Raw genomic sequence first — 24,473 nt, 5'->3', positions numbered from 1 at the left:
TTCACAACTTCGAATCTTCGAAGATCATGCCTGAATTAGAAAAAAAAACATCGCAGAGAAGCCCCGATTCTGCGAGGATAACGTCTTAATTTTAAAAAAAAAACATGCGGAGTGGGGGATAGGAGGGGGTAAAACTTAATCTCATTTGAAGGGATAGAATAACCCCCTGCTTAGTGCAGGAGGTCTGATTCCCAGGCGGTCGCCCATCCAACTGGGAACAACCCCGCTTAGCTTCTGAGATCAGACAAGTGCACGCACATCCCGCCCTTTGCTTGTTGCTGAGGAAATGGGGGCTGCACTTCCTGGCATATAGAAGGGGAAGAAATGGAAGCAGTGACAGATTTTACTTTCTTGGGCTCCAAGATCACCGCAGACGGTGACTGTAGCCATGAAATTAAAAGACGCTTGCTCCTTGGGAGGAAAGCTATGGCAAACCTAGACAGCATAGTAAGAAGCAGAGACATCACCTTGCCGACAAAGGTCCGTCTAATCAAAGCTATGGTTTTCCCAGTAGTAATGTATGGCTGTGAGAGCTGGACTATAAGGAAGGCTGAGCGCCGAAGAATTGATGCTTTCGAACTGTGGTGCTGGAGAAGACTCTTACGAGTCCCCTGGACTGCAAGGAGGTCAAATCAGTCCATCCTAAAGGAAATCAACCCTGAGTGCTCATTGGAAGGACAGATACTGAAGCTGAAGCTCCAATATTTTGGCCACCTAATGCGAAGAGAAAACTCCCTGGAAAAGACCCTGATGCTGGGAAAGACTGAAGGCCAAAGGAGAAGGGGACGGCAGAGGATGAGATGGCTAGATAGCATCACTGATGCAATGAATATGAACTTGAGCACGCTCCGGGAGAGAGCGCAGGACAGGAAGGCCTGGCGTGCTATGGTCCATGGGGTCACGAAGAGTCGGACACGACTGAACGACTGAACAACAACAAGGAAGCTATGCGATCAGTAGCCGGAAGAAGACATGAGGCCGTCGAGACCCATGACTGGACAGGAGGGAAATACAAACACCGCCATATATGGACAGGCGGGGGGGGCTACGACTGGATACGGTAGCAAAGGCAGAAAATCAGAGCATATTAAGGGGAAATACCGGGATATTAGAGTATTGAAAGCAGGAGCACGGAAGTGGGACATTCCGGTTCCAATTCGAAGTGGGTCCTGCGTAGTGTGAAAGGCAGGCAGTGAAACCTCATTGGAAGGGGAAAAAGGCGGTAAGTGTAGATCCAGCCTCAGATATTTGGGGGAAAGGAGGAGGGAAAGGAAATGCGTGTAAGGAGAGTCCATTGTGATCCAGCATTTAAAACGGAAGCAGAAAGACCTGTTTTAAATGCGGGATTTTAGGCTGGTATAGAAATGCTCTGAGTGACATAAGGAGTTTCAAAGCCAAGTGGGCAAGTCTCTCCGAAGCCTCTCCAATTCTGTCTGGGATGCATGAACCTTCTGCTGCTCACCCTGAAAGGAGTCAAGACTTTTCAAGCCTTTTTTCTTTTCTTTTTGAGTTTTTAAAATATATATACATTAATTTTCAAGCATTCCAGTTGAAGAGTGGCAATAAAGCTTAAGGAACCCTGCAAAGCGCTTGCCACCATCACAGCTACCACTTTCCCTGCTTCAAGGCCCTGAAATGTACCTTGGAGCAAGGCAGGGGAAGGAGTTGGATGTGGTAAGCACTCCCATACTCTGGTAGAACATCTTTCCTTGCTGGGGACTTGGACTACCAGCCCCAGAATCCTTGTGGGGAACTGATGCTTTATGCTTCATTTCCACTGGGGAGGCGTCCACTGAGGGCCCTCTCCCCACCAGAAATAAAGCACAGAGCATCAGTTTCCCTTCGTGAATTCTTAGACTTTTCAGTCATAGATCTGGAGGAGGGGGAGTCATTTTAGCTGCTTTGTAAATGTAGCTGGTAAATTGTTTTAAAGTTTTCAATTGTAAGTCTCCTTGGAGGCCATTTGTGGGCTGAAAAGCAATACAGAAATGATGTTATGAATAAATAAAGTAAATATAAAAGATGTACCTTAATGGCTACATCATGAGAAGCAAGTATATCTTTTAGATATCCAAACAGAACTAGAAGTGGATCTAACTGGGATGTGACAACCAGTCATTTCTCTGATACATCTTAAAACTGATTTCTAATATTGTAAATATTGGGACAGTTCAAAAAACCTAAAACAGATTAGTACTCAGCCTTCTACATCTCTGACATAACGTATATCAAATGTATATATCATATTTAGTCTGGATGGGATGAAGTATCATTAAATCTTGGTTTTATTCAAAAAAAATTATGCACATATTACCATGGCCAGATCTACATTTTGTGTCATATATATTCGATGTCATCATGGTGATGCTATATCCTTCTTGCGCATTTATACCTCATAGCACACACAATGACATTTATTGCAGTATTTTTGATAATATGAAATAAAAAGCAGGAGATAGTGCTAGAAAAGCTACATACAGAATACCTAACGTGCCCAAAGAGTTATCAGTGCACCTCAGTACCAATAAAAAGTAGGGCTGTGCACCGCTTTGGCCTGAGGCCTGAACCCCGAGTTAAAGCAGGCTGCTTTGGGTCACTTTGTGCCCCTTCCAAGGTGAAGCGGAGGGGGCATGAAGTGACCCGGAGCAAGTTGGGCTCTCCGAAGCACTTGGTGCGCTTTGGAGCTTCGCCCCCCCGACCCAGCCCCCCCGGCGCCTCCAGGTCCTTACCTGAGCCACCTTCTCTGCTGCCGCCGCCTTCTCCACCACCTTCACTGCTGCTGCTGCCTTCTCCGCCACTGCCAGCTCCTGAGGCCTGGACGCCCAGCGACGCTTCTTGCAGGGAGTCACCATTTTAAAAATGGCAACTCCCTGCAAGAAGACAAGTCACCGCATGTCCAGGACGCAGGAGCTGGCAGCGGTGGAGAAGGAGAAGGCGGTGGTGCAGCGGTGGAGAAGGCAACGGCTGCAGCGGAGGAGGAGGAAGCGGCCCAGTAGGGAGCTGGGGGGGTTGCACAGGGGCGTCAGGGGAGGACCTGAACAGGGTTCACCATCCGAATCCCACTTCGGGTTCAGGGCCAAGTCAGGTTGGGGGGGGGGGCCTGAATCTGCCCGAGCTGGATCGGGCCCACGTCAGAAGCTGCAAGGCGGCTTCTGGATCAGATTGGGGGTCCCTACACAGCCCTAATAAAAAGCACTACTGTAGATCTAGCCCATAACGAGGTCCAACGTCCATGGGAAGCAATGGTACCTAACAGTAGGACCCCATGCATGTCTACTCAGAAGTAAGCCCTGTTGATCTCAGTGGAATTTTCTCCCAGATGAGTGTGAGTAGAATTGCAGCCTTAATCCCTTTCCTGTTGCCCTTGATAGGCACTTTCCTTCGAATGAGGAAGAGCAAAGCAGTAACATGAAAGGAGAAACAGATGTATTGCTGTGCTGTATGGGAAGCGGCTTGTTCACATTTGTGTCATTTAGTCTTGTGAGATGAAGTATTGCCTCAGAATGAAGTCAGCTCTGATCCCCGCCTTTTGCGTTCCTGTAAAAGGAGGGGATTCCTCCCACCCCACCCCACCCCCGCCATAGACAGGAATGACTGATTGAGTGGATTTAAACAGACCACAGCCTCTGTGCAACCTCAGACATGCCCAAGGAAAGAAGGAGACCTGTATGCTATTCCCAAAAGAATTTCTCTGCTTCCTGCTGCTCACTATTCCCAGCCCCAGTCCTCTTCGATGTGCAAACATATTATTTAAGAAGGAAAATAATGACTCTAGTTAAGGAGGCAATGGTTGTGGTGGGGGCTGGGGAGGGGAGGGAAGCGGAAGAGTGTTTGGTGAATGCTTTGACAAGGCTTACGTTTTTTAAGAATGGAAGACGTTGGGGACTTCCAGATGTTCCATATCCCGAATCGTGCCTATTTAATAGGCACAGCACTTATTTTCTAAGGCTGCTTACAGACGGAGGGTACTGAAAGTGTCAGGTGCACTGGGTCAGCATGTCTTCCAGCTGCAAGTGAGCCTGCATGGATACCGGTGGCTCCGATGTCAGTGGGGCAGTGAGTCCGCTCCGAGTTTCAGTCAGAACCAATCAGAACTCTACAGGAGCTATCTAAAGTGTGGAAGTGGAAGCACTTTGGATAGCTCCTTTAGAGTTCTGACTGGTTCTGACTGAAACCCGGAGTGGATTTACTGCTCCAGTGACATCGGAGCCACCAGCCCCCACTAGTGGAGACTGTACAGATTCTAGTGATGATCACCGCTAGTCCAACCAATGGACCAGCAAACATTATCTACGTCAAGTACCACAATGCTAATATACAAATCTACAGTGTTCCCACACTTGGAATATTGTGTGCAATTGTGGTCATCCCATCTTTAAAAAGAGCTACAGAATAGTGTTGCTGAGGTCATCTCCACACTACCAGCGGTTTAGATTCTCGGCTCCACAGAAACATGCTGCAGTGAAAATATTGGAAAGATCTGCATTTGTACCATGGCTTACCAACATCGCCATGAAGAATTATAATGGGCTACATCTCAGAGTTGTGGTGAGCATGAAAAAGACCAAGGTTGTAAAGTGCTTTGCACTTTAAGTGTGATACAAATTATGGATCATGATTTTGGGAAGAAAAGACTATGCCACCTTAAACGTATTTCATTCATTACCCCGATCCTTATCTTCCTGGATCCCTTTTTTTTTTATAGCACAGTTTACTTATACTCACCTTCCTAGCAAACACAAGGATGTAAAAGCATCCATACTAGATCAGACCATTCGGTCCATCTAGCCCAGTATCCTAGTTTCTTTGGTGACAACATTTGGATGATTAAAGTTGCAATCCTGCAGTCCCTGAGGGGGTGTCATTTGGGCCATAGGATTTTTCGGATCTTCCCTTACAATGAAAGAGAGAGAGGTCCAACCTCTCAAATCTCATCTGTGAGGCTGTGGAAAGTGATGGAATTATTCAGTAATGATGCCTCCTGTTAACAAGGCAGTTAGCAGAGAAAAAACAAAAGGCAGAATGGAATGAGCATCTACCAGTCCCACATGCACACAAAGGTGAAATTAGAGACCACACTCTTCTTTAGTGAAGGAAAGAAAAAAAGCTTTACTCACAAATATTCTTGCACATAGCAGAGTGCAGGTACAGTGTTTCAAAAGGAGTTTGTTCAGTCCATGTTGTGTTCCTTTACGCAAGCAAGAGCAAGACGGAGCAAGCCATGTGCTCCCAGCAATGGGGGAAGGTCGGGGGGGGGAGGAAGCGGAGGAGCAGGAAGCCACACTGTGGACTATAGAGATCCTAAGGCTAGCTATGCCCCAAATTCCCATGCATTACCTAGCTAACTGCAACACTGTCCCCTTCCTGTAACTTGCAGACAAGGCTGCAGTATTCCCAACAGAAAGGCCGACAGCTGGTGCTTCCCTGACATCAGAACTCTCATGTCCGGGAACACAAAAGGGTGTGCCGGGGTATGCTGAAGTGGTTCCAGGAGCCTGACCTGGAACAATGGATGACCCCAGCCCTAGTTTGTTTCCCTTCCATTGGCATCAGTGGGAAAGAAGCATAGGAAGCCGCCTTATACTGAGTCAGACCACTGGTCCATGTAGCTCAGCACTGTCCACACTGACTGGCAGCCGCTCTCCAGGCTTTCAGGCATGAGATTTTCCAGCCCTAGCTGGAGATGCCGGGGATCGAAGCTGGGACCTTCTGCACGCAAAGCAGCGGCTCCGCCAGTGAGCTACAGCCCTTTTAGTTTTTGCTGAACAATTTAAGCAAGAGAAAAAGATCCAAGAAATGAAAGAAGGAAGACGTCACGCTTTCTGCCCTACCAGCATGAGCCCAGAAGGGCTTTGGATAACGTGGTTTCTTCACCTTCAGATCCCCCTGCCCCCACTGGTAGGATTCTTCTGCCCAATTGGAAATATTGGAGGGTGGGGGATCCTTCAGGAAGCTGCAGCTGACCTGCTTGCTGGAGGCATATTACACATGGTGTTTACACTCATCCCGCTATCCTCTCTTGTCATGGGTTTTGCAGGTCTTTGTTTAAAAACACACATTTGACTATGGGAACTGATATAGCTATTGTACCCCCTTCAGCAATTAAGAATGTCTCTCAGTAGCCAAAGTCTTAGCAGCAGAGTTAACAGAATATTCCTTTCCCCAGCACTCCTCGTATTCTTTGGCATTTAAAAATGCTAAGCATTAGGGTGGATGTAGGGATTTACGAAAGGTACTTACCTTTCGGGGATTATGCTGATGGTGCAGGGGGAGGCGTTCCATCCCTCCCCCCGGAATCCTCGCTGGGGGGGGAGGCGCTCCGTTCCTCCCCCCCCCGCCGGAATCCTGGCCGGCCGGCTGTGCTCCGCAGTGATTCTGCGGAGCCGCCGGCCGGCTCCGCCAGCAGCCGGACATCCGGCCGCTGGCTAGCAGGGATGCAAATGGCAGCGGCCATAGCCGCCGCCGTTTGTGTCCCTGCAGTCAGCCGTGATAGGCTATGTAAATCTTTACATAGCCTATCATGGCTGATTAAACAAAAACAAAAAAACCGCACGTACGCAAATGGCGGCGGCCATGGCCGCCGCCATTTGAGTTCCTTATTTTGGCATGTCTTAGTCTACATAAACATTTACGTAGACTAAGACGGCGAAAATAAGGGGAACGCAAATAGCGTAGCGTATACGCTATTTGCGTTCCCCTTATTTTCGCCGTCTTAGTCTACGTAAATGTTTACGTAGACTAAGACATGCCAAAATAAGGAACGCAAATGGCGGCAGCCATGGCCGCCGCCATTTGTGTACGCGCATTTTGTTGTTGTTGTTTTTTTTAAGTCAGCCGTGATAGGCTACATAAATCTTTACGTAGCCTATCACTTTTTTTGTTTTTGTTTTTTTAAAACCTGGAAATGGCGGCGACCGGTCAGAAGACCGGCCGCCGCCGCCAGGAAGATCCGCCCCAGGTAAGTCCCGTCCCGGGGGGGTGGCGGGCCGTTCCGCCACCGATTTCGGGGGGCCGAATGCGCTGGCATTCGGCCTCCCCGAGATCCGTGGCGGAACTTTCGTACATCCCTAGGTGGATGTCCCCTTCTTCTACATGCTTTTAAATCAGCTTATTCTGGAAGGCAAGCCATCCCGCTGAAAATAAGACAGTGGGTTGTATCCAGTAGTGTTGTGCCAAAAATTTCTCCCACATTTTTTTTGACCATTCTCATTCAATTTGATAGAAAAGAAATCGCTGTCAAAAAGAAATTCAAAGGAGAAGAAATTCTCATGAACTGGGTTTGCGGTTCTTGTCCTTCTTTTACATATGATGTAGCCATGGAGTGTGCATGACTGTCCTGTCTTTCATTGTACATTGTACAATAATCTCTGTGGCAGCCTGTAGCTTCCTCAGCCATCATGAAGACATCATGAGGTAATTCCTCCCATGGGACTTTTTCAATTCAGGAATGGCAGGTCTGGGGGGCCTGCCCCCCACAGGCCTGGGAGGCTGTGGAGCAGTGGAAAGATGTGTAATAGAAAGAGAAAACACACACAGCACCCTCAGCCAACTCGCAGTGATTAGGCGAGCTCAAAAACCAAAAGAAATTCAAAATTCTGCCTCAGAAAAGTGGAAGCATCATATATAGTTGATGCTGTCGCCACTTGCAGGAGCAGTGCAAGAAACCAAAAACCATTAGGAAAAAAGAAAGACCCTGTGCTACAAGCCCTGCCAATAGCGAGCCCTATCTGTGAGAAACTGTTGGAGAATTTATCCTCCTCTAGGAGAAATTCAGTGAAATTGTCCCCCCAGTTTCTCTGCTCACAGAGAGGCTGGAGAATTTTGAGAGGCCATTTGTGCACAGCTCTAGTATCCAGTGTTAGTTTAGCTTAAGTACCATTCGTTTAAATGGGTCTGGTCTAAGTAGAATGATATTGGATACATCCCATAATGGACAGGTAGGGGGCAAATATATGTGATGGGGGGTGGGGGAGATATCAGTTCTTCTGCTCACCACTTCACCCACTTAAATAAAGCGATGCCCCCTGCTTGTTTTCTAATCGACAAGTTTCCACCATGTTGCACAATGTGCCCATGAAGAAATGATACATTTTCTCAGCACACCGTACCACCTTTAAAAACGATTTCTGTATTTAGACAGGTGGCAGCTGGGGATTTATTGGCCCAAACTTGAGATTGCATGGGCAGCTCTTTGAATATATGATTTCTTTGCCGTTCCTCTACTCGACTGGATTTGTTTTTACAATTCTCATGGCTGAAATGCTGACAAAATGAAAACGGTGGGGTGGGAGTGGGGGGACTTGTTTTAAATAGGCTTTTATCGTGAACCTGAACTGTGTCTCGTTTTACCACTGGGAAAAGACGCTTGAGTCATATAAAAGCTGGTTTAAATGACACAATCTTGGAAAGTCAGAGGGAAACATTTAAAAGCTCCGTGTCTAGCCTGGAACCTACCAGCCACTACAATAGCATGCTCTAACCAAACCGAGTATTATGAACAGAGGCCTGTGGTCTGTGGTTTGTTCCTTCCAGAATGCAAGAGACGACCCATGTTATGCTCTAGCTTTTCCACTGCAATTATGGGAACAATAGTCAAAGTGCTGGGTGGGTGTTTAAAGACTTGTTTGCCCTTGTGGCTTACCATGAAGCAAAGAGACCACCATCCAGCAGGGGCATTAGTAATGTGTGTGATGTCAAGAGATTTACATCTCAATGAGAAGGGCCCTGCTAACTTCCTGTCAGTGGTTAAGCCCGCAAAAGAGAACTGCCAGAGCCTAGGTCTCCCAAGGAGCTATGCTGTCAACCCACCAGGAAGCCCTGCCTCTAAACCCACATGTGCAAGGGTAGGCAGGGTTTACCCAAACCCATATGTGCAAGGGTAGGCAGGGTTTACCCAAGCCATCTTGCTATCAAAGCAGATGCCTCAGTGGATCCAAGACTTGCATTCCAACATTCCAGTCCTCCACTGTCCCTGTTTACCAGGAACACTCCTAATTTCTTGGGCCTTGTTCCTGGTAAATCACTCCCTCTGTTTTGTTTCTATTTTTACCTTGGTAAATCACTGGGCCAGTTCACACAATCAGTGGCCAGCAGCATTGCTTAAATAAGCCAAGGTGCAGGGCCAGCCCTACCACTCACCGCAGTGAAGCAGTCGCCTTATGTGGCAGATGCTGGGAGGCAGCAGCAAGGACCCGGAGGAGAGAGTTGCACCCCCTAAGTAGCCTGGAGTCTTAGGGGCAGTGGAGGATACTGTCCTATTATGAGTATTGAAGACGGATCCATCTGGCTGTCTAGTTGGCTTTTGTACATGGAATGGGAGGGGGCGACATCTTGTCCTTTGCCTAAGACAGCAAAAGGTCTTGGGCCACCACTGCCAAGATGGTTTGTAGTGCATGCCAGCTGCCATTGTGAATATTCAAGCTGTGGTAGGCAGTCGCTGTGGCTTATCGTGTCATGGGAACCCAGGCAGGATGATTTGTTAGTGTGGTTAACAAGCCACCCGAGAACCCAAGGACAGCCCATGGTTCACTGTCTCTGTTTTGTTCCTATTTTTGCCTTGGAGCGATTATTACAATGACGATAGAGTAAGTTACTAGTGTTGTCATTGTTCAGGACTCAGTTTGTTTCCCAGGAGGCCTTCTTTAGTGTCAATGCATACACATGAACACCAAGGTCCCATGCAGCGTGCAGCCCACCAACTTGTACAGTATCGTAGCTGAGATATATTCTGAACTATTTATACCAGAGGCAGGCAACTTTGGGGGCTCCGGGGGCAATTTCAACCCCCTGGAGCATCACGTCAAGCTGAATTTCAGTAGTGGCAGCAACAGCAGCAAAACAATTGGTGGTTCACTGCCTCATTTTGGTGGCAACCTGAAAGGGTGGCCTAAAAAGGGCAAATTGAGCTTTAAAACAAGGGGTGCCTCTTGTCTTAAAGCTAAATTTGCCCTTTTTAGCTCAGTGTTGCAGTTTGCCACCAACATTTGGCAGCGAATTGCCAATTGTTGTGCTGCTGCTACTGCAGCGGCAAATTTGGGGCAGTGGGGGGCACACTTAAGGCCAGGAGGGCTACGTGTGGCTCACAGGCTGTATGTTGCCTACACCTCATTTATACAGTATTGCTGCCAGGTTTGAGGGGTCCCTGGGCAAGATCCTCTCCCTGCTTCCTCCTGCACGACTGCCTTCCCTTGTGCCACCCTGGTTGATTGCTTCCACCTCCACCACACACACACACACACACACACACACTTTATTTTATTTTTTTATTATTATTACATTTATATCCCACCTTTCTTCCATCATGGAACTCAAGGGGGCTACACGTGGCGCCCAGGTGGTCTCCCCTCCAAACACTGACCAGACCCAGACCTGCTTAGCTTCAGCAAGGTGGCTGCCTCATGTGCCTTCAGACTATGCCCCAGGACCCATAGAGAAAGAAAAAGCCAACTGTCATTCCCCTCCTGTCACTTGGTAAGTGGCGGTAGGGGGAGGGAACAGATCCCTTTTTCTTTTAACACAGGTGGCATGATGTTTGATTTCAAAATCTTTCACAGAGCTTGCCCGGTGGAATGGCTCCAGTCTGGAGCCAGCCCAGCTGACAAGCCATGTGAGAAATTTAGAAAATGAATACTGAAAAAGGGACCCCTATCTTTTCCCATGCATGACCTAGTCAGTTTGCCGCGCCCCCTCCCCACCCCTTTACCAGGTGGTAGCAGCAGCAACAGTAATCACCAAGCATCTTCTTTAAAAACAAAAATGTTTTGTAGGGCAGGTGCACTGGCTGCTGGAGCAAAGTGCCAGACATATCTGCCATCTTCATTTCCCAGAGTGCCACGGGGCCCCAGAGGCACAGCAGTCTGGGAAATGAACATGACAGGTGTGATTGTCTGGAGCTTCAGTCCGCAGCAGCCAGCATGCCTGCTTGCCTGCCTGCCTGCCTGCCTGTCGTGCAAGAAAAATGTGAAAGGACAGCTGTTGTGGCATCTGCCACTGATAGGAAGCTGTTCTTTGAGGGCCCTCCAGGCTGCGCAACCCCCAGACGTGCACTCAGTGGTCCGGCCTAGCAGCTGTGCTGTGTTTATAACTTACTCTAAGACAATTTTGTTTTTCTAGGACATCTTTAACTAAAATAACAAACACCCCAGTCACTGGAGGACAGGTGATTGCGGAGTAAAGTAATACAGCATACAGAATATATAATACAGAATTCAGGAGCGTGCCCATTTTCCTCTGTGAAATGTTGGAGGATATGGATTTCTTTGAAACCAGTATTGCAAAAGACCCAGTTTGTGGATAAATATTAAACTCTCCCAGCAACAGAAGTGATGCCTTGAGGAAAGACTTTCAGAGCCCCTGCAACGAAATGAGAACAGGAAGGCCAGGAGTCCTACTTCTATGCAGAACAGTCCTCTTTTTGATTGGCTGCCCCATCCAAGTCTAGTTTAAAGATGAAGAACTCAAAGTGGGAGCCGAAAGTTGCCCACCCACAGTTAGCACCTGGGCAGTGGATTAAGCAGGCACACAGGTCTCCTGTTCACAGTTGGTGGGATGTATTGTCTTCCTATTTAAATTATAGTAATTCTTTCTAAATTTGCATCTATGCATATAAATTAGTATGCATATTTTTGTCCTCGTTTGGGGTTTTGCATTTCTTCCTTTTTGGTGATCTGTATAGCCCCATGCAGGCATTTGCCTGCACATGTGAAGGGCCAAAGAAGGGAGAGAACATGAGCACACATTGATTTAAGTCCCCCGTTCCCCATCCATATGTGCCTGGCTGCCATTGAAAGCTTCATGCAAGTGTGCAGAGGGCTTTATAAGCACATTCAGATGAATGCGCTTACAAAGCTCCCATAATCAGGAACCCATTCTTATCTATTTATTATTTATGTATTATTTATTTATTTATTGCATTTATATCCCGCCTTTTTTCCTCTTGCAAGGAACTCAAGGCGGTTTACATTATCCTCCTCCTCCTCTCTATTTTATCCTCACAACAACAACCCTGCGAGGTAGGTTGGGCTGAGAGTCCGTGACTGGCCTAAAGTCACCCAGTGAGTTTCCATGGCCAAGTGGGGACTAGAACCCAGATCTCCCAGCTCTCAGTCCAACACTCTAGCCACTACACCACGCTGGCTCTCAGGTAGGGGCTTTTCTACATGAAGCTTTTAACCTGCACCTTTACTGAGACCTCTGCTTCCGGAATCTTTGCGGGATTAAGATCCATTATACAACCACTAAGTGGCACTGTGGTATAGCAGAATTGCGCAATTACATGAGATTTCTATGGCATTACAGAGGCCATTCAGAAAAAATACCACACTTTCCTTGTTAGGAAAAAAATCCGATAATCATTGCATAGCATGGGAGAGGCCCTAGAGGATGACAACATCATGTAAAGGACCCACAAATGTGAGTCAGTAATCACAAGTGCTCAATAAAAGCCTTGTGTAGAATGGCTTCCAATCACAGGAGCTGTATAACTGTGTTCAGTCAAATGCCCTTACAAAGCCCTCTCCAAATCTTTGCACAAAATGTGCAAAGATCTTTAAGGCAGGCAGGGACACAGGGGCATTTGGGAGTGGGGCTTGTGAGCACGGCCTCACCCATCCCCACTTTAGGTCTATGCATGGTGTGGGCAAATGTCCATACAGACCCAAAGTGACCACCCTAATTGAGAAACAGCTGCTGGTGATTTATTGCCTTGTATCAGCCTTCTCCAACCTGGTGCCCTCCAGATGTTTTGGACCATAACTCCCAGCATTCCTGACCATTGGCCATGCTGGCTGGGGCTGATGGGGGCTGAAGTCCAAAACATCTGGAGGGCACCAAGTTAGGGAAGGCTGACCTATATACTCCAGGCTTGCCCTGCCATGCAGAAAGGTAAGGCAACTTGCTTCAGGTGGCATCATGACGGTGGGCATCGATGAAGGCAGGAATTATTGTCTGAACTGAGCAGTCCAGCCAGAGTAGGGGAGGGGGGTGCCATCTGGGCTCAGTTTCAGGCAGCAAAACTTCTTGGGCCAACACTATATACATTGACAACCAGGAAAGGCCCCCCCAAACCGAGTATGTTCAAATTACAAAGTATTTTTGCATAACTGAGGTTTGGGGATTCTACTGTATTGCTGTAGTTGTAGAGACAGCAGCTCATTCATCTCTGACATGACAGTCTCATTTCTTAATTCGTAAGCCCACCGCTCTCTGTCTGCATGATCAATGCAGGCAATTTAGAAAATTCAAATGATTTCATCCTGTTTGTTTTCCTGTTTCTCTTAAAAAAGCAAATCTTAACAAAACAAATACACTAAAGTTCACTGGTTTATTTTGTCCATGATTTCAGTCAGTACAAACATGTTTATTCTGGTTAAACTCTTGCAATGCTCTCTCTTAATTATATTCAACACCCTCCCATGAGAACTGTGGCTGAGGTTATATAAATACACAGTTCCTGGTTCCAGCAATTTCAGCTTCACCCTTGTAGTTACCGTACCCATTGCTGCTAGTATATAGCCAAACAATGACTAAGGCTGAAATCCTATCCACTTTTCTTTGGGAGTTAGGCCCACTGAACACATTTTGACTTAAATCTGAGGAAACATGTGTGGTGGGATCAGAGTGCTACAGCCCGGAAAGATTGCCTTTTTCTGTATATACATGAAGGCACACAACGCAGCCACCTTGCTGAAGCTAAGCAAGCCTGGGTCTGGTCTGTACTTGGAGGGGAGATCACCTGGGAGCCACACCTTGAGTTCCACAATGGAAGAAAGGTGGGATATAAATGTAATAAAGAAATAACAATGGAAGGAATAATAGCCAAACAGTAAGATCCTCTTCAGAGGCCCTGCTCCATGGGTTGTATCCAACATTCCACTGCCATTCTGCTAGTGGAATGGATTCCCCCTCCCCCTGCACCCCCATCTCTCCTGGAGGGTTGGGGGAGCCTCCAGGGCAGGTTTCAAGGGGGGGCAGGGGGTTGCAAGGGACAGGTGGGGAAGGGGAAACCCCATTGCACAACCGCTGGCCCACCTGCACAACATTCAATGTAGTTCGAGGTCCCCCCACCAAGTGAAGTGAGGTGGGTGGCTACTAAGGAGAAAGACTTCTTGGTGGTGGCACCCTAGCTGTGGAATTCTCTCCACAGAGCAGCTCACCTGGTGCCTTCTTTATGCCCTTTTCAACACCAGGTGAAGGCCTTTTTATTCACCCAGGCTTTTAAGCTCCTGCTGTTTTTGAATATTTCTTAATGTGACCTGCTAACTCAAGTGAATTGCTTCTCCTTGGACTATAAGGGTTGAAAACCTACCACCCAAAGACCTTATCAATGATTCTTTCTCTGCATTCTGCCCCAAATGGGCATTGTGTTGTTTGTCATATTGCCTCCATTTAGAACTACTTTAGTTTTCTCAGTATAGACCTGTCAGCAACTGATCAGACCTTATTATCTGCTATCATGCATTGATGGGCTGCCCTTAGGGAGAACTTTTAGTCCAGTTCAAACCAGTATATCCTTCAGTACAAATAAGCCTCCCTCTGGCCTGGTTTTCTGCTGCTGTTATGAGTTGCAGATGGGAAGGCCTGGCCTTATGTTGTCTTTTCACCTCATGTATACCATCTCTTTTATTTCAATCTGCTTCAGCTTCCGTTCATCCTCCTTTTACTGTTAAATATTTGATCCTCTTCATTAATTAGTTGTTTGCTGTTCAACTAATAGGAGGGCCTCTCAGTGGTGGCACCCCAGTTATGGAATGATCTCCATGACGAGGCCCATCTGGCACCAACATTGTTATCTTTTCAGCGCCAAGTTAAAACTGGCCTCTTGTCCCAGGCATTTTTCAGCATGTAATATGTTTTTAATCAGGTCTTGGATTATCTTTGGTTGATTGTTTGAAAATAAGTGTGAATTGGATGTCAGCTTAGCTGCCTGGCTAGATACACAGCCCAGTTGAGGCCAGAACACTGTTGTGCGTTTTTCTCCAGGAGGTATCCCTAGTATCAAGGGGAATATGAGATCCTGGAAGTTTAATTGTCCCCCTCCTGTCCAACCTTTTGTGATGTGAAACAAACATATAACAGAGTTTTACTGACAAACAATGTACTGAAATGTGCTTATATATAGAATTGCCACAGATGGAGATAACAACCCTCATCTATATTTAGGTCATACCAGGTTCCTATCCAAAAACAGATAATTGATCATTGGAACAAAACCAATATTTTTTACCTGTTTTTAAAGCTAAAGAAATGAAAGTTCTGGCTCACCAGCTAAACATGGTAATTCATCTGTACAAGTTAACAGTTTTAGGGAGCAATCCTGTGTTCCCTAGACAGCGTCTGGGGGACATAGGATATTTCGGTTTGCTGGCTCTGAGCTCAGGGACAGGGCTGTGAGCTTGGAGCCAGCAAACCCGGCTCCCCGCCCCCTCCTCCTCATAGCCAGCATGGGGAGAACTGTGCCAGCTACTTCTCCATGCTTGGAAAATGGAGCATGGAGACAGGGAAAAGGGGGAGTTCCCGGGGTGCGGCGAGGAGGAGACTGGAGTGGCAGCAATGCGAGAAATCCTATGGCTGCCCCAGCCTCCTCCCCTCCCCCTCCCCGAAGCCCCGCTAGATGGCAGAATCATCCATCTAGCTAAAATGGAGAGCGGGAGACATGAGGCACCTCTGCATTGGATACTTGTAAGCCTCCAAGTTCAGAAGCTTACGAGTAGCCTGGGTGGATCCCATAGGACTGTGCCCTAAAGGTATCTAGTGCACTGAGTTTTGATGCTTATACACTTTCCTGGCCAGTCTGGTGGTCTACTTCCAAGAAAACCAGGGCTCGGGTGGGTAGAAGAGTGAATACGAACAGATTCAGTCTTTGTTACACCCGCCAGGTTGCCGAAAAACTATTCCTCCGTAGTCCAGTCTCATGTTTCCACACTAACATGAGATGCTTTGAATCACATGGGTTCACACTGAAAACACCGTGGGTTGTATCCAATGTTGGGCCTACTTAAAGTAGACCCATTGAAATGAATCTGCCTTGAGCGAGACGAACACCAGATACAGTATTATTTTCCTTGCTTCTGAGAAGCCATAGTTTGGGGCAGAGGCACATTAACATCCACAACTATCCAACATGATGCTTTTGCATATAAATATACTGTAACATTCCTAGAAAAAAAAATGGATAGCTGCATTTAATATGTATCATCAGTTTGGGCTACATTCCCATGCACAACACTTACCTGGAAATAAGCATTCCAGTTACCTGGACTAAACGTGCATAGGCTTGTGCTGCTTGTTGAGTACTGCAGTTTGAATGGAGTTTTCTGCAGAATCGTTGTAATTATACGGAAGAAAAATTACTGGTTCTGTGAATGCTTGTTAATGTAAAGAATCCCATGTTACAACAGCTTCACTGGCTACTGGTCTGTTTCTGGGCACAATTCAAAGTAATGGTTACCTACAAAGCCCTGCATGACTTCAGGTTTTCTGAAAGACCACATTCTCCCATATGAGCCTGCAAAGGTTTTAAGAACCTCAGGAGAGGCCCTTCTTTCTGTTCCACCAACATCTGAGGTACATTTGATGGGAACTTGAGTGAGGGCCTTCTCAGTGGTTGCTCCCAGGCTCTGGAACTCCTTGCCACCTAGCCCCATCTCTGATTACCTTCCACTGGCAGAACAAAAAAGTTTTTATTTAGACAGGTCTGTAGCCCGTAAGCTGATTTGTAAGTATGTAGTAATTGGTTTTAACTGGTTGTTTTTTGTTGATTTTATTAGTGCTTTGTTTTTAATGTCTTTTTTTACTTCATATTATATTGTTTTATTGTATTTTATTATACTGTATTGGATCATTGTTGTTAGCCACCTTGAACACTGCTTGGTGAATTAAATACAAATTTAACGAACAAACAAACAAATAACTATGCAAGCACGGGGAAATTAAGTTTAAGTTGCTAATAATCATAAGCTTTCTCACTGCCCTCATTAGGGAGACAGAAAATGCACTATGGTTTTACTAGCTGGCAGTTCACAGTGAGTTTTATAGAGATTTAAATTAGTTCTCTGCAAGGCCTGACAGCCATTCCTCCCCCTACTATACAAGCATTATCAGGAGAATTAGGAACAATTTGTTTCCAATTACTTTAGGTGTTCAGAAAGGTTCCTAGTATGTGAAAATTACGTATAGTTCTCAGTTTAAAAGTTGTTTTAACACTTAGTGTGTTGGGAGGAAGAGACTGCAGATTTTATGTACTGTATAACATAAAACTACACAGACTTTTTAAAAAATTAAAAACCATAAAGAAGAGAGTGTGAGCCAGCAGAACAAGTGGCCAAAAAGTTTTTTTTCCAAATTATTTTCAGAAGTTGCTTCTGTTGAGAAAACGAAAAAAGATCTTGCTTCCAAGCAGCTGTCTTTAACCAAACATAGAAATTAACAAATCCCCAATCGCTTGTTGCTGAACATACATCCAGGGGTTTTGCTAATTGTTTGGAACCAGTGTATGAAATTCAGCCCTCTCGTCACCCTTCTGCACCCCTTCTCATGGACAGAGTTATTTCTGTACCAAAGCCCTCTGTGAAGTTTTCCCCTCAGCTACTGGAGTCCTCACTGCACTTTATAGAACTGGTCATCCACTCTCAGTAGCCAGAAATGTCATGAACATTCCATGTTATCACAGCAGCTCAAACAACAAAAGGAATGGGCTTGCATGTCACAGGTGACCACCAATTTAGCCTATATTTTAAAAAAATTCTCATTATAAGTTAATGTTTGCTTTACATTGCAAACTGTCTGCGGGTCTCCGCATGATCAGCTGGGTGCATAGTAGCTGCTTGAAATGCCTGCACATGTTGGGCCGCAGTGTGTGAAAGATCAGCCATGTGCACTCACCATCCACATAGGTTTTGCCTTTCAGCATACATTGGCAAGTGCTGTTGGGAAATGCTTGCCAAAAGTTCCATTGTGCATGTGGCAGTTGGTCACATTACCATTTTGTCATTCAGTGGAGTCCCGACGTATGCATGAACATAAGAAGAGCTCTGCAGGATCTGTTCAAAGTCCAGTATCCTGGTTGAACGGTAGCCAACTAGTTGCCTATGGGAAGCCTGCAACAGGACATGAGTACAATAGCACTGTCCTGTGCATACTTTTCCAGTGGCCACTATATGTATGTATACACACACAGAGGAGGCTGGTGGCTCTGATTTCAGCGGTGCTGAGATGCCATTCTGGGTTTCAGTCCAGCAGCGTCATGGCAAATTCAGAAGTGCAGGGTCCCTTCGTGACAGTCACAGCCACGCCCCCTCACAGCCACACCCCCTTCTAAGATTACACAACCTTGTAAGATATACAGCCTTCAACTGGGACCCAAAAACAGTGCAGCTGAGAGTAAGGCAGGGGTATTTCAATTGGATGTCTGAGAAAAAAAATGCAGGGGTGCTAATCTTTTTCATTCACTCACTCACAAGCGTTTTAGGTTTACAAAACATGATACCCTATGGAAGCTTCACCCTCTCAAATCAGCCCTCATGGACAGATCCCTTCTCATTTAAACAGCCCCCTCGCATGTGCCCTGAGCGCCCCAACATTACCCATTAGCCTTTCCTAAGCCCCTTCATTATATCTCTCCCATCCTGCAACAGAAACATCCACACAGCTGGATTGAACCACACACGCACCTTCTTTCTCCTCTCCCTGCAACTGATTTTTTTCTGTTTCCCTTCCCTCCACCAGGGTTTGTTTGCCCACATACATGCCAACCTTGTACTAGGGATGTCACAGAATTCCGCCACGGATTCCAGGGAGGCCGAATTCCAGTGAATTCAGCCCCCTGGAATCCGTGGTGGAACGGAGCAACCCACCCCACCACCCCACGAAAGCCCCGCGAAACGGAGCCTACCTGGCTCCAGTGGCGGCAGCGGCGGCAGCAGCTCTGGCCACTGCTGGGCTGCAGCTGCAAATGGCGGCCACTACACCGGCTGCCATTTGCGTCCCTTTGCTGAGCCGTGATAGGCTACGTAAATATTTACATAGCCTCTCACCGGCGGCAGCAGCAGCTCTGGCGACTGCTGGGCTGCGGCCGCAAATGGCAGCCACTACACCGGCTGCCATTTTCATCCCCGCTCTTTGCCGTGATAGGCTATGTAAATATTTACATAGCCTATCACAGCTCAGCGAAGGGATGCAAATGGTGGCCGCTACACCGGCCGCCATTTGTCTCCGCAGACCTGCCGCAGCCAGATGTCTGTCTGCGGATGCACCCAGCCGGTGGCTCTGCGGAATCGCCGCAGAGCAGAGCCGGCCGGGGAGGATTCTGGGGGGAGGAGTGCCTCCCCCCTGGAGCGCCTCCCCGGCGTGCCTCCCCTCCACCATAGATGCCACTTACAAAATAGGTAAGTGGTTTCGTACATCCCTACCTTGTACCAAAAAGGGTAGCTGACAGAGCAGGTTGCATTTGGCAATTTTGCTTACTGTAGAAATTAATGTTTAAGAATTAACAGTGCAATCCAATGGGTGTTTATTTTGAATTAAATTTACAGAGATCTTGGGAAAGCAGCTAACGCTGCAGTCCTAAGCGCACTTACCTGGGAGAAAGCCCAATTGGCAACTGAACATAGTGGGACTGACTTCTGAGTAAACTTGCATAGGATTGTGTGATAAATCCTAAAAACTGGCACAAACCAACCACCTGCCCTGCCCTATAAGTAAACAATGGTGGCAGTGCCCCCTTCCCTGCCCTACTCTCCTGCTGCTGCTGTGGCCAGCAGCAGCAGCCCTGAACAGGTGGCCGGTGTTGCAGGAGACGAGGGCAGTGCTGGGCGCACAGGCACGGAGCAGGGACGGGTGCAGAAACCAAGAGCTGAGGAGGAAAATGGGGAGGGGGATGAGAGGAGGCTGCAAAGCTCCCTCAGGCTCCCTCTCTCAGTCACTCCCTTTGTCTAGCTGGCTCCGCGTAGTAGACAAGACAAGAGGCAGCCGCTCACACTCCCTCTGCTCCCTCCTCCTTCCCTAGCAGACTGCAACCCAGCTGGGGGCTGGCTTCAAAAAAAGTACCGGAGCGACACGCCGGCGCAACCAGCCACCACTACACCACTGTTTCAGTCAGAATAAGGCAGAACTCTAAAGGAGCTATCCAAGGTGCTGGACCTATTTGGGGGGTGGGGTTCAGCACCATGGATCACTCCTTTAGAGTTCTGGTGGGTTGTGACTGAAACCCAGAATGGACGTCTAGCCCCACCAAAATCGGAGCCAGCAGCCTCCACTGTGTGAATAGAGATGGATGGATGGATGGATGGGCCTGTGAAACAAGATTGAAAGTAATACGACTGAAAAAGCCTGTCATGTAGGGACATCCAGAACACAGGGGAAGAGACTAAACATCCACCCACCCTCTTGTTTTTGCTGGAGCCCTAAGAACTGCCCCAGCATGAGAGAATAAGGCATGGGAGAGATCAGCTCCTGGTGGTTGTAAGAAACTTGGTTTCTGTTTCCTGCAATTGCCATTTGGGGGCATTATTAATGCTTAATGCATTGGAAAGGTTTGGTGTATATGCCTTTGGCTTACTGGTTGATATAAACTGATATTGTGACTTAGGGCACAAGCCTATGGACATAGTCATCAGCTTCTGAACTCGGAGGCAGGTGCCTATCCAATGCAGGGTGGCCAGAACATGGAGGTGATGCTCACCTCTGTTCTCTGGTCACTTCATTTTTGGCTAGACAGGCGATTTTGTCTGTCTAGCTGGGGAGCTTCAGAGCAGGAGGGGGGAGGCCGCACGGTATATAGGAAGCTATGTAAAGCGGCTTCCTTGGTCATTGCCCTGCCCTGCCCCCGGGACCACCCCGCTTTTCCCCATCTCCGCACTCCATTTCCAAGCATGGAAATGTAGCCAGCGCGGAAAGAACCATGCCAGCTACAAGGGGGCAAGGGAGGGGGCAGGGAGCGCAGTTTCTGGGCTCTGAGGTCAAAGCCCTGGTTCCAACCTTAGAGCTCAGATGCCAAAAAATCTTATGTCCCCCTAGACACTATGGAGGGGACATAGGATTGCTCCCTCTGTGGTTGATATTGCCTGTTTTGTAATTAATTTGAAATGTTATGTTAGTATTACTGAACTGAATTGCTTGTTATGAACTGCAAATACTGCAATTGATGCATTGAGGTGCATACTTGTTTTTGTATTGTTGTACTTGTGTTGAGAGCCGCTTTGGGCATATTGTGTGGAAGAGCGGCACACAAATTAAAAGTGGTGACAATGATGATGGTGATGATGATGATCATGTACCAGTTCCATGATGATTTCGTGTTCTGTCTTTCAGCTGACAACTCCAGCTTTCCCCGTTGTCGTCAAGCTGGGACATGCTCATGCCGGGATGGGAAAGGTAAGGAAGAGACCATATTGATATAATCTATGTCTGCACAGACATCGGGCCGATCTACATTGTGCCCGCCGTTGCAATGAGTTCGGTGTCCCACCGGGTTAAACGCTCTCGCATTAAAATGGGTGATTCACACTCACCCATTTTCCCCGTTGCAGCGCTTCATCGAATGCACAAGCTCGGTTCACGCTCAAGCGCTCTGCTGTTTTCCTGCGCACGCTTGTCTGATCTCAGATGCTAAGCGGGGTCGGCCCTGGTCAGTAGTTGGATGGAGCTTCACAACTTCGAAGCTTCAAAGATCATGCCTCAATTAGAAAAAAAACATTGCGGAAAAGCCCCAATTCTGCGAGGATAACGTCTTAATTAAAAAAAACACACATCCAGAGCAGGGGATAGGAGGGTGTAAAACTTAATCTCATTTGAAGGGATACAACAACCCCCTGCTCAGTGCAGGAAGCCTGATTCCCAGGCGGTCTCCCATCCAAGAACTGACCAGGATCAACCCCGCTTAGCTTCTGAGATCAGACAAGTGCACGTACATCCAACCCTTTGCTTGTTGCTGAGGAAATGGGGGCTGCTGAGGAAGCTATGCAATTGGTAGCCGGAAGAAGACATGGGGCCATTCAGAGCTGTGATTGGACAGGAGGGAAATACAAACACCGCTGCATATGGACAGAAGGGGAGGGGACTACGACTGGATATGGTAGTGAAGGCAGAAAATCAGAGCACATTAAGGGGAAATACGGGGATATTAGAGTATTGAAAGCGGGAGCACGGAAGTGGGAAATTCCGGTTCCAATTCGAGGCGGCTACTGCGTAGTGTGAAAGGCGGGCGGTGAAACCTCATTGGAAGCAAAAAAAGGCGGTAAGTGTATATCCAGCCATCCTCATTTTCAGAAAGTTGTCTCTGCCTTGTATGCTTTGGAGGACAAGATGGTGCAAAATCTATCCTTTGGAACAAGATGGGTTTCCCAAATTCTTTGCGTCAGCCCTCATTTCAGAGAGGCTAGTCCATATGACTGAGGAGGGTTTGGGTACAGGATGCAGGGTTAGAAAACAGTTGAGGGAGAGACTACATGATACGGGGGTGGGGGGGCAAGTGTGTTTGTCTTCAGAGCCAATTCACAAAACCTGGAAAGCTGACTGAAGTGTAATTGCTTCACTGCCAACCCAGGTTCTGCCTTTTAACATGAGCAGATTTTTTTTTTCTGTACAGCTCCAAGACAAGTTCATGGAAATTTCTGGTGTTCCAGATGAGGCTTTCATTGTGCAATTGCCCTGCCTCGTTCATGGAATTTTACAGGGGGTCCAGAAGACGACATCTTCCACTTGTAACCTGCCCAGGTTTTCCTGCTGCTTCTTCCACCTCTTTTCTATCCACAGAAAAATCCCTTAGGGAGAAAAATATGGAATAGCTGCACAATGTCTTTTGATTGGTCGTGCTAGGAGCCATCCATCCGGAAGCACCCTAACAACAGCACAGTAGAATGTCCATCTGCATTTGGTTTCGTCTTGAAGCAGCTCTCAGTCACAGGCTTTTAAAATTCATGTTTAATACAACAACAACAAAAATAATAATAATAATTTGGGAAATGCGTATTCAAGATTCTAAAATTACCGGTAACGTTAGTAAAGAAAATTCAGATTACATATTGTGGCAAAATCTGGAATTCATCTTATTCATGCAAGGCCAAGTCGTTTACAGGGTATTTGATTCCACATCATTTCCTTTAGGCACAGAGCCAGGTCAAGTGATGGGAAGCCATTAGCAAGGCCTGATGGTCGGCATGGGCAGGCAGCTGCTGAGGGCCCACAGGCTCAGAAGGCTGCTGGGGGCCCACAGGCTCCCATCATCTTCCTCTTCGCCCTCCCAGCTGACCACACTGCGATCATCACAGCCAAGCCTGCAGGCTCTGTGGTAACCTATTTTAAAAGAAAGAAGTTCTACTTACATTTTCAGTGGGAGTGATCTGAACCAATCGGACACTGCCTTTGGGGGAGGGACCCAGCCAATGGGGCCATAGGGCGGTCCTTTTGTTCCTGTGACCTCGTTGGATGAGTGCCCCCCCAAAGCAGCATCTGATTGGTTCATATGGCTGCTACTCAAAACCTAAGTAAAAAACCCCAATTTTTAAATCATACAGGGGGCCTCCAAGGCCAGGTGAAGAGGAGGGGGAGACAAACCTGCCTTCACCACCACCACCAAGTTAAAAAAACCCAGAGTGTAGAGTGAGCGAGTGAGCAGCTAGGGTGGTTTGGTGGGCAAGCAGGTGGGCATCTTCAGCAGACAGGTGGGAGGGGGCTTCAGCCGGCCAGCCAGTGGCTTGGGTAGGCAAGGAGGCAGGTGGGGGGCTGTGGCATGGGAGCCGATCAGCAGCACTATGCTGATGGCCCACTAGAATCTGGTTCCAGCCCTGCCATTAGCCCATGCTTTATCTGCCCAGCTAAGCACTTTTCACAACTTCCCTGCCCTCTATTCCTATCCTGTCTATACCATCCCAGTTGATTCATGCTTCCCCAGCTGATAAAAAAAATTCCAAGGCTAAGCAGAAGTTGAACCCAGAACCCTAGGTCCAACTGCTGGGGGAGCCTTTTACAGTATCCATTTCTTTGTGAGGAGAGAGTGCTGATGGCAGGGACATTAGAATGGGGAGGCACAGAGGGCAAGAGCCTCACCCTTAAGACTGGCCAGTGGAGCTAAGCCCTCCCAGGCATGATCAGGAAAACAAGACTGCTGCTGTAGTCAAGGCTATCCTTTCAGGTCTCACCAGGTTTTTTCTTGCCAGCCAGTTGCAAAATTTAGATGGTTCTCTTTTACGGGCTACATTAAAAACCACCTCTTTTTACCTCTCTTCACTCTCTTCCATACACACTCTCACACATGCACGCACGCACACACGTGCACACACACACGCACTACTGCTTTCAGCTTCCATCCAAGTAGTTCAGCTGTGTCTAGCAGCCAAAAGCCACCTATAATCAGGGCCATTAAGCAAGCATCAAGCTATAAAGGAGCCTAGAAAATCATCTCATTTGGCATGGCCAGAAGAATATATTTTTGACCAAACTTAACAAACAAACAAATATGCAAACACAGAGATAAAAGT

General features: G+C 47.3%; 1 protein-coding gene across 1 annotated transcript in view; it reads left to right on the top strand.

Annotated features, from left to right (window-relative positions):
• SYN3 (synapsin III) overlaps positions 1-24,473 on the top strand; it is a 254,606-nt gene that overhangs the window by 178,223 nt on the left and 51,910 nt on the right. The window contains exon 7 of the mRNA XM_084809687.1: positions 21,307-21,369. Coding sequence (XP_084665813.1) covers positions 21,307-21,369 — 63 coding nt within the window. The remainder of the gene's footprint in view (positions 1-21,306; positions 21,370-24,473) is intronic.

The sequence above is a fragment of the Heloderma suspectum genome, chromosome 7, assembly GCF_057233095.1.
Source record: "Heloderma suspectum isolate Gila_16-S chromosome 7, 16-S_ref, whole genome shotgun sequence".
Taxonomy (NCBI): domain Eukaryota; kingdom Metazoa; phylum Chordata; class Lepidosauria; order Squamata; family Helodermatidae; genus Heloderma; species Heloderma suspectum.
Note: the sequence above shows the minus strand (reverse complement) of the source record. Positions and strands in the feature narration are given on the sequence as shown.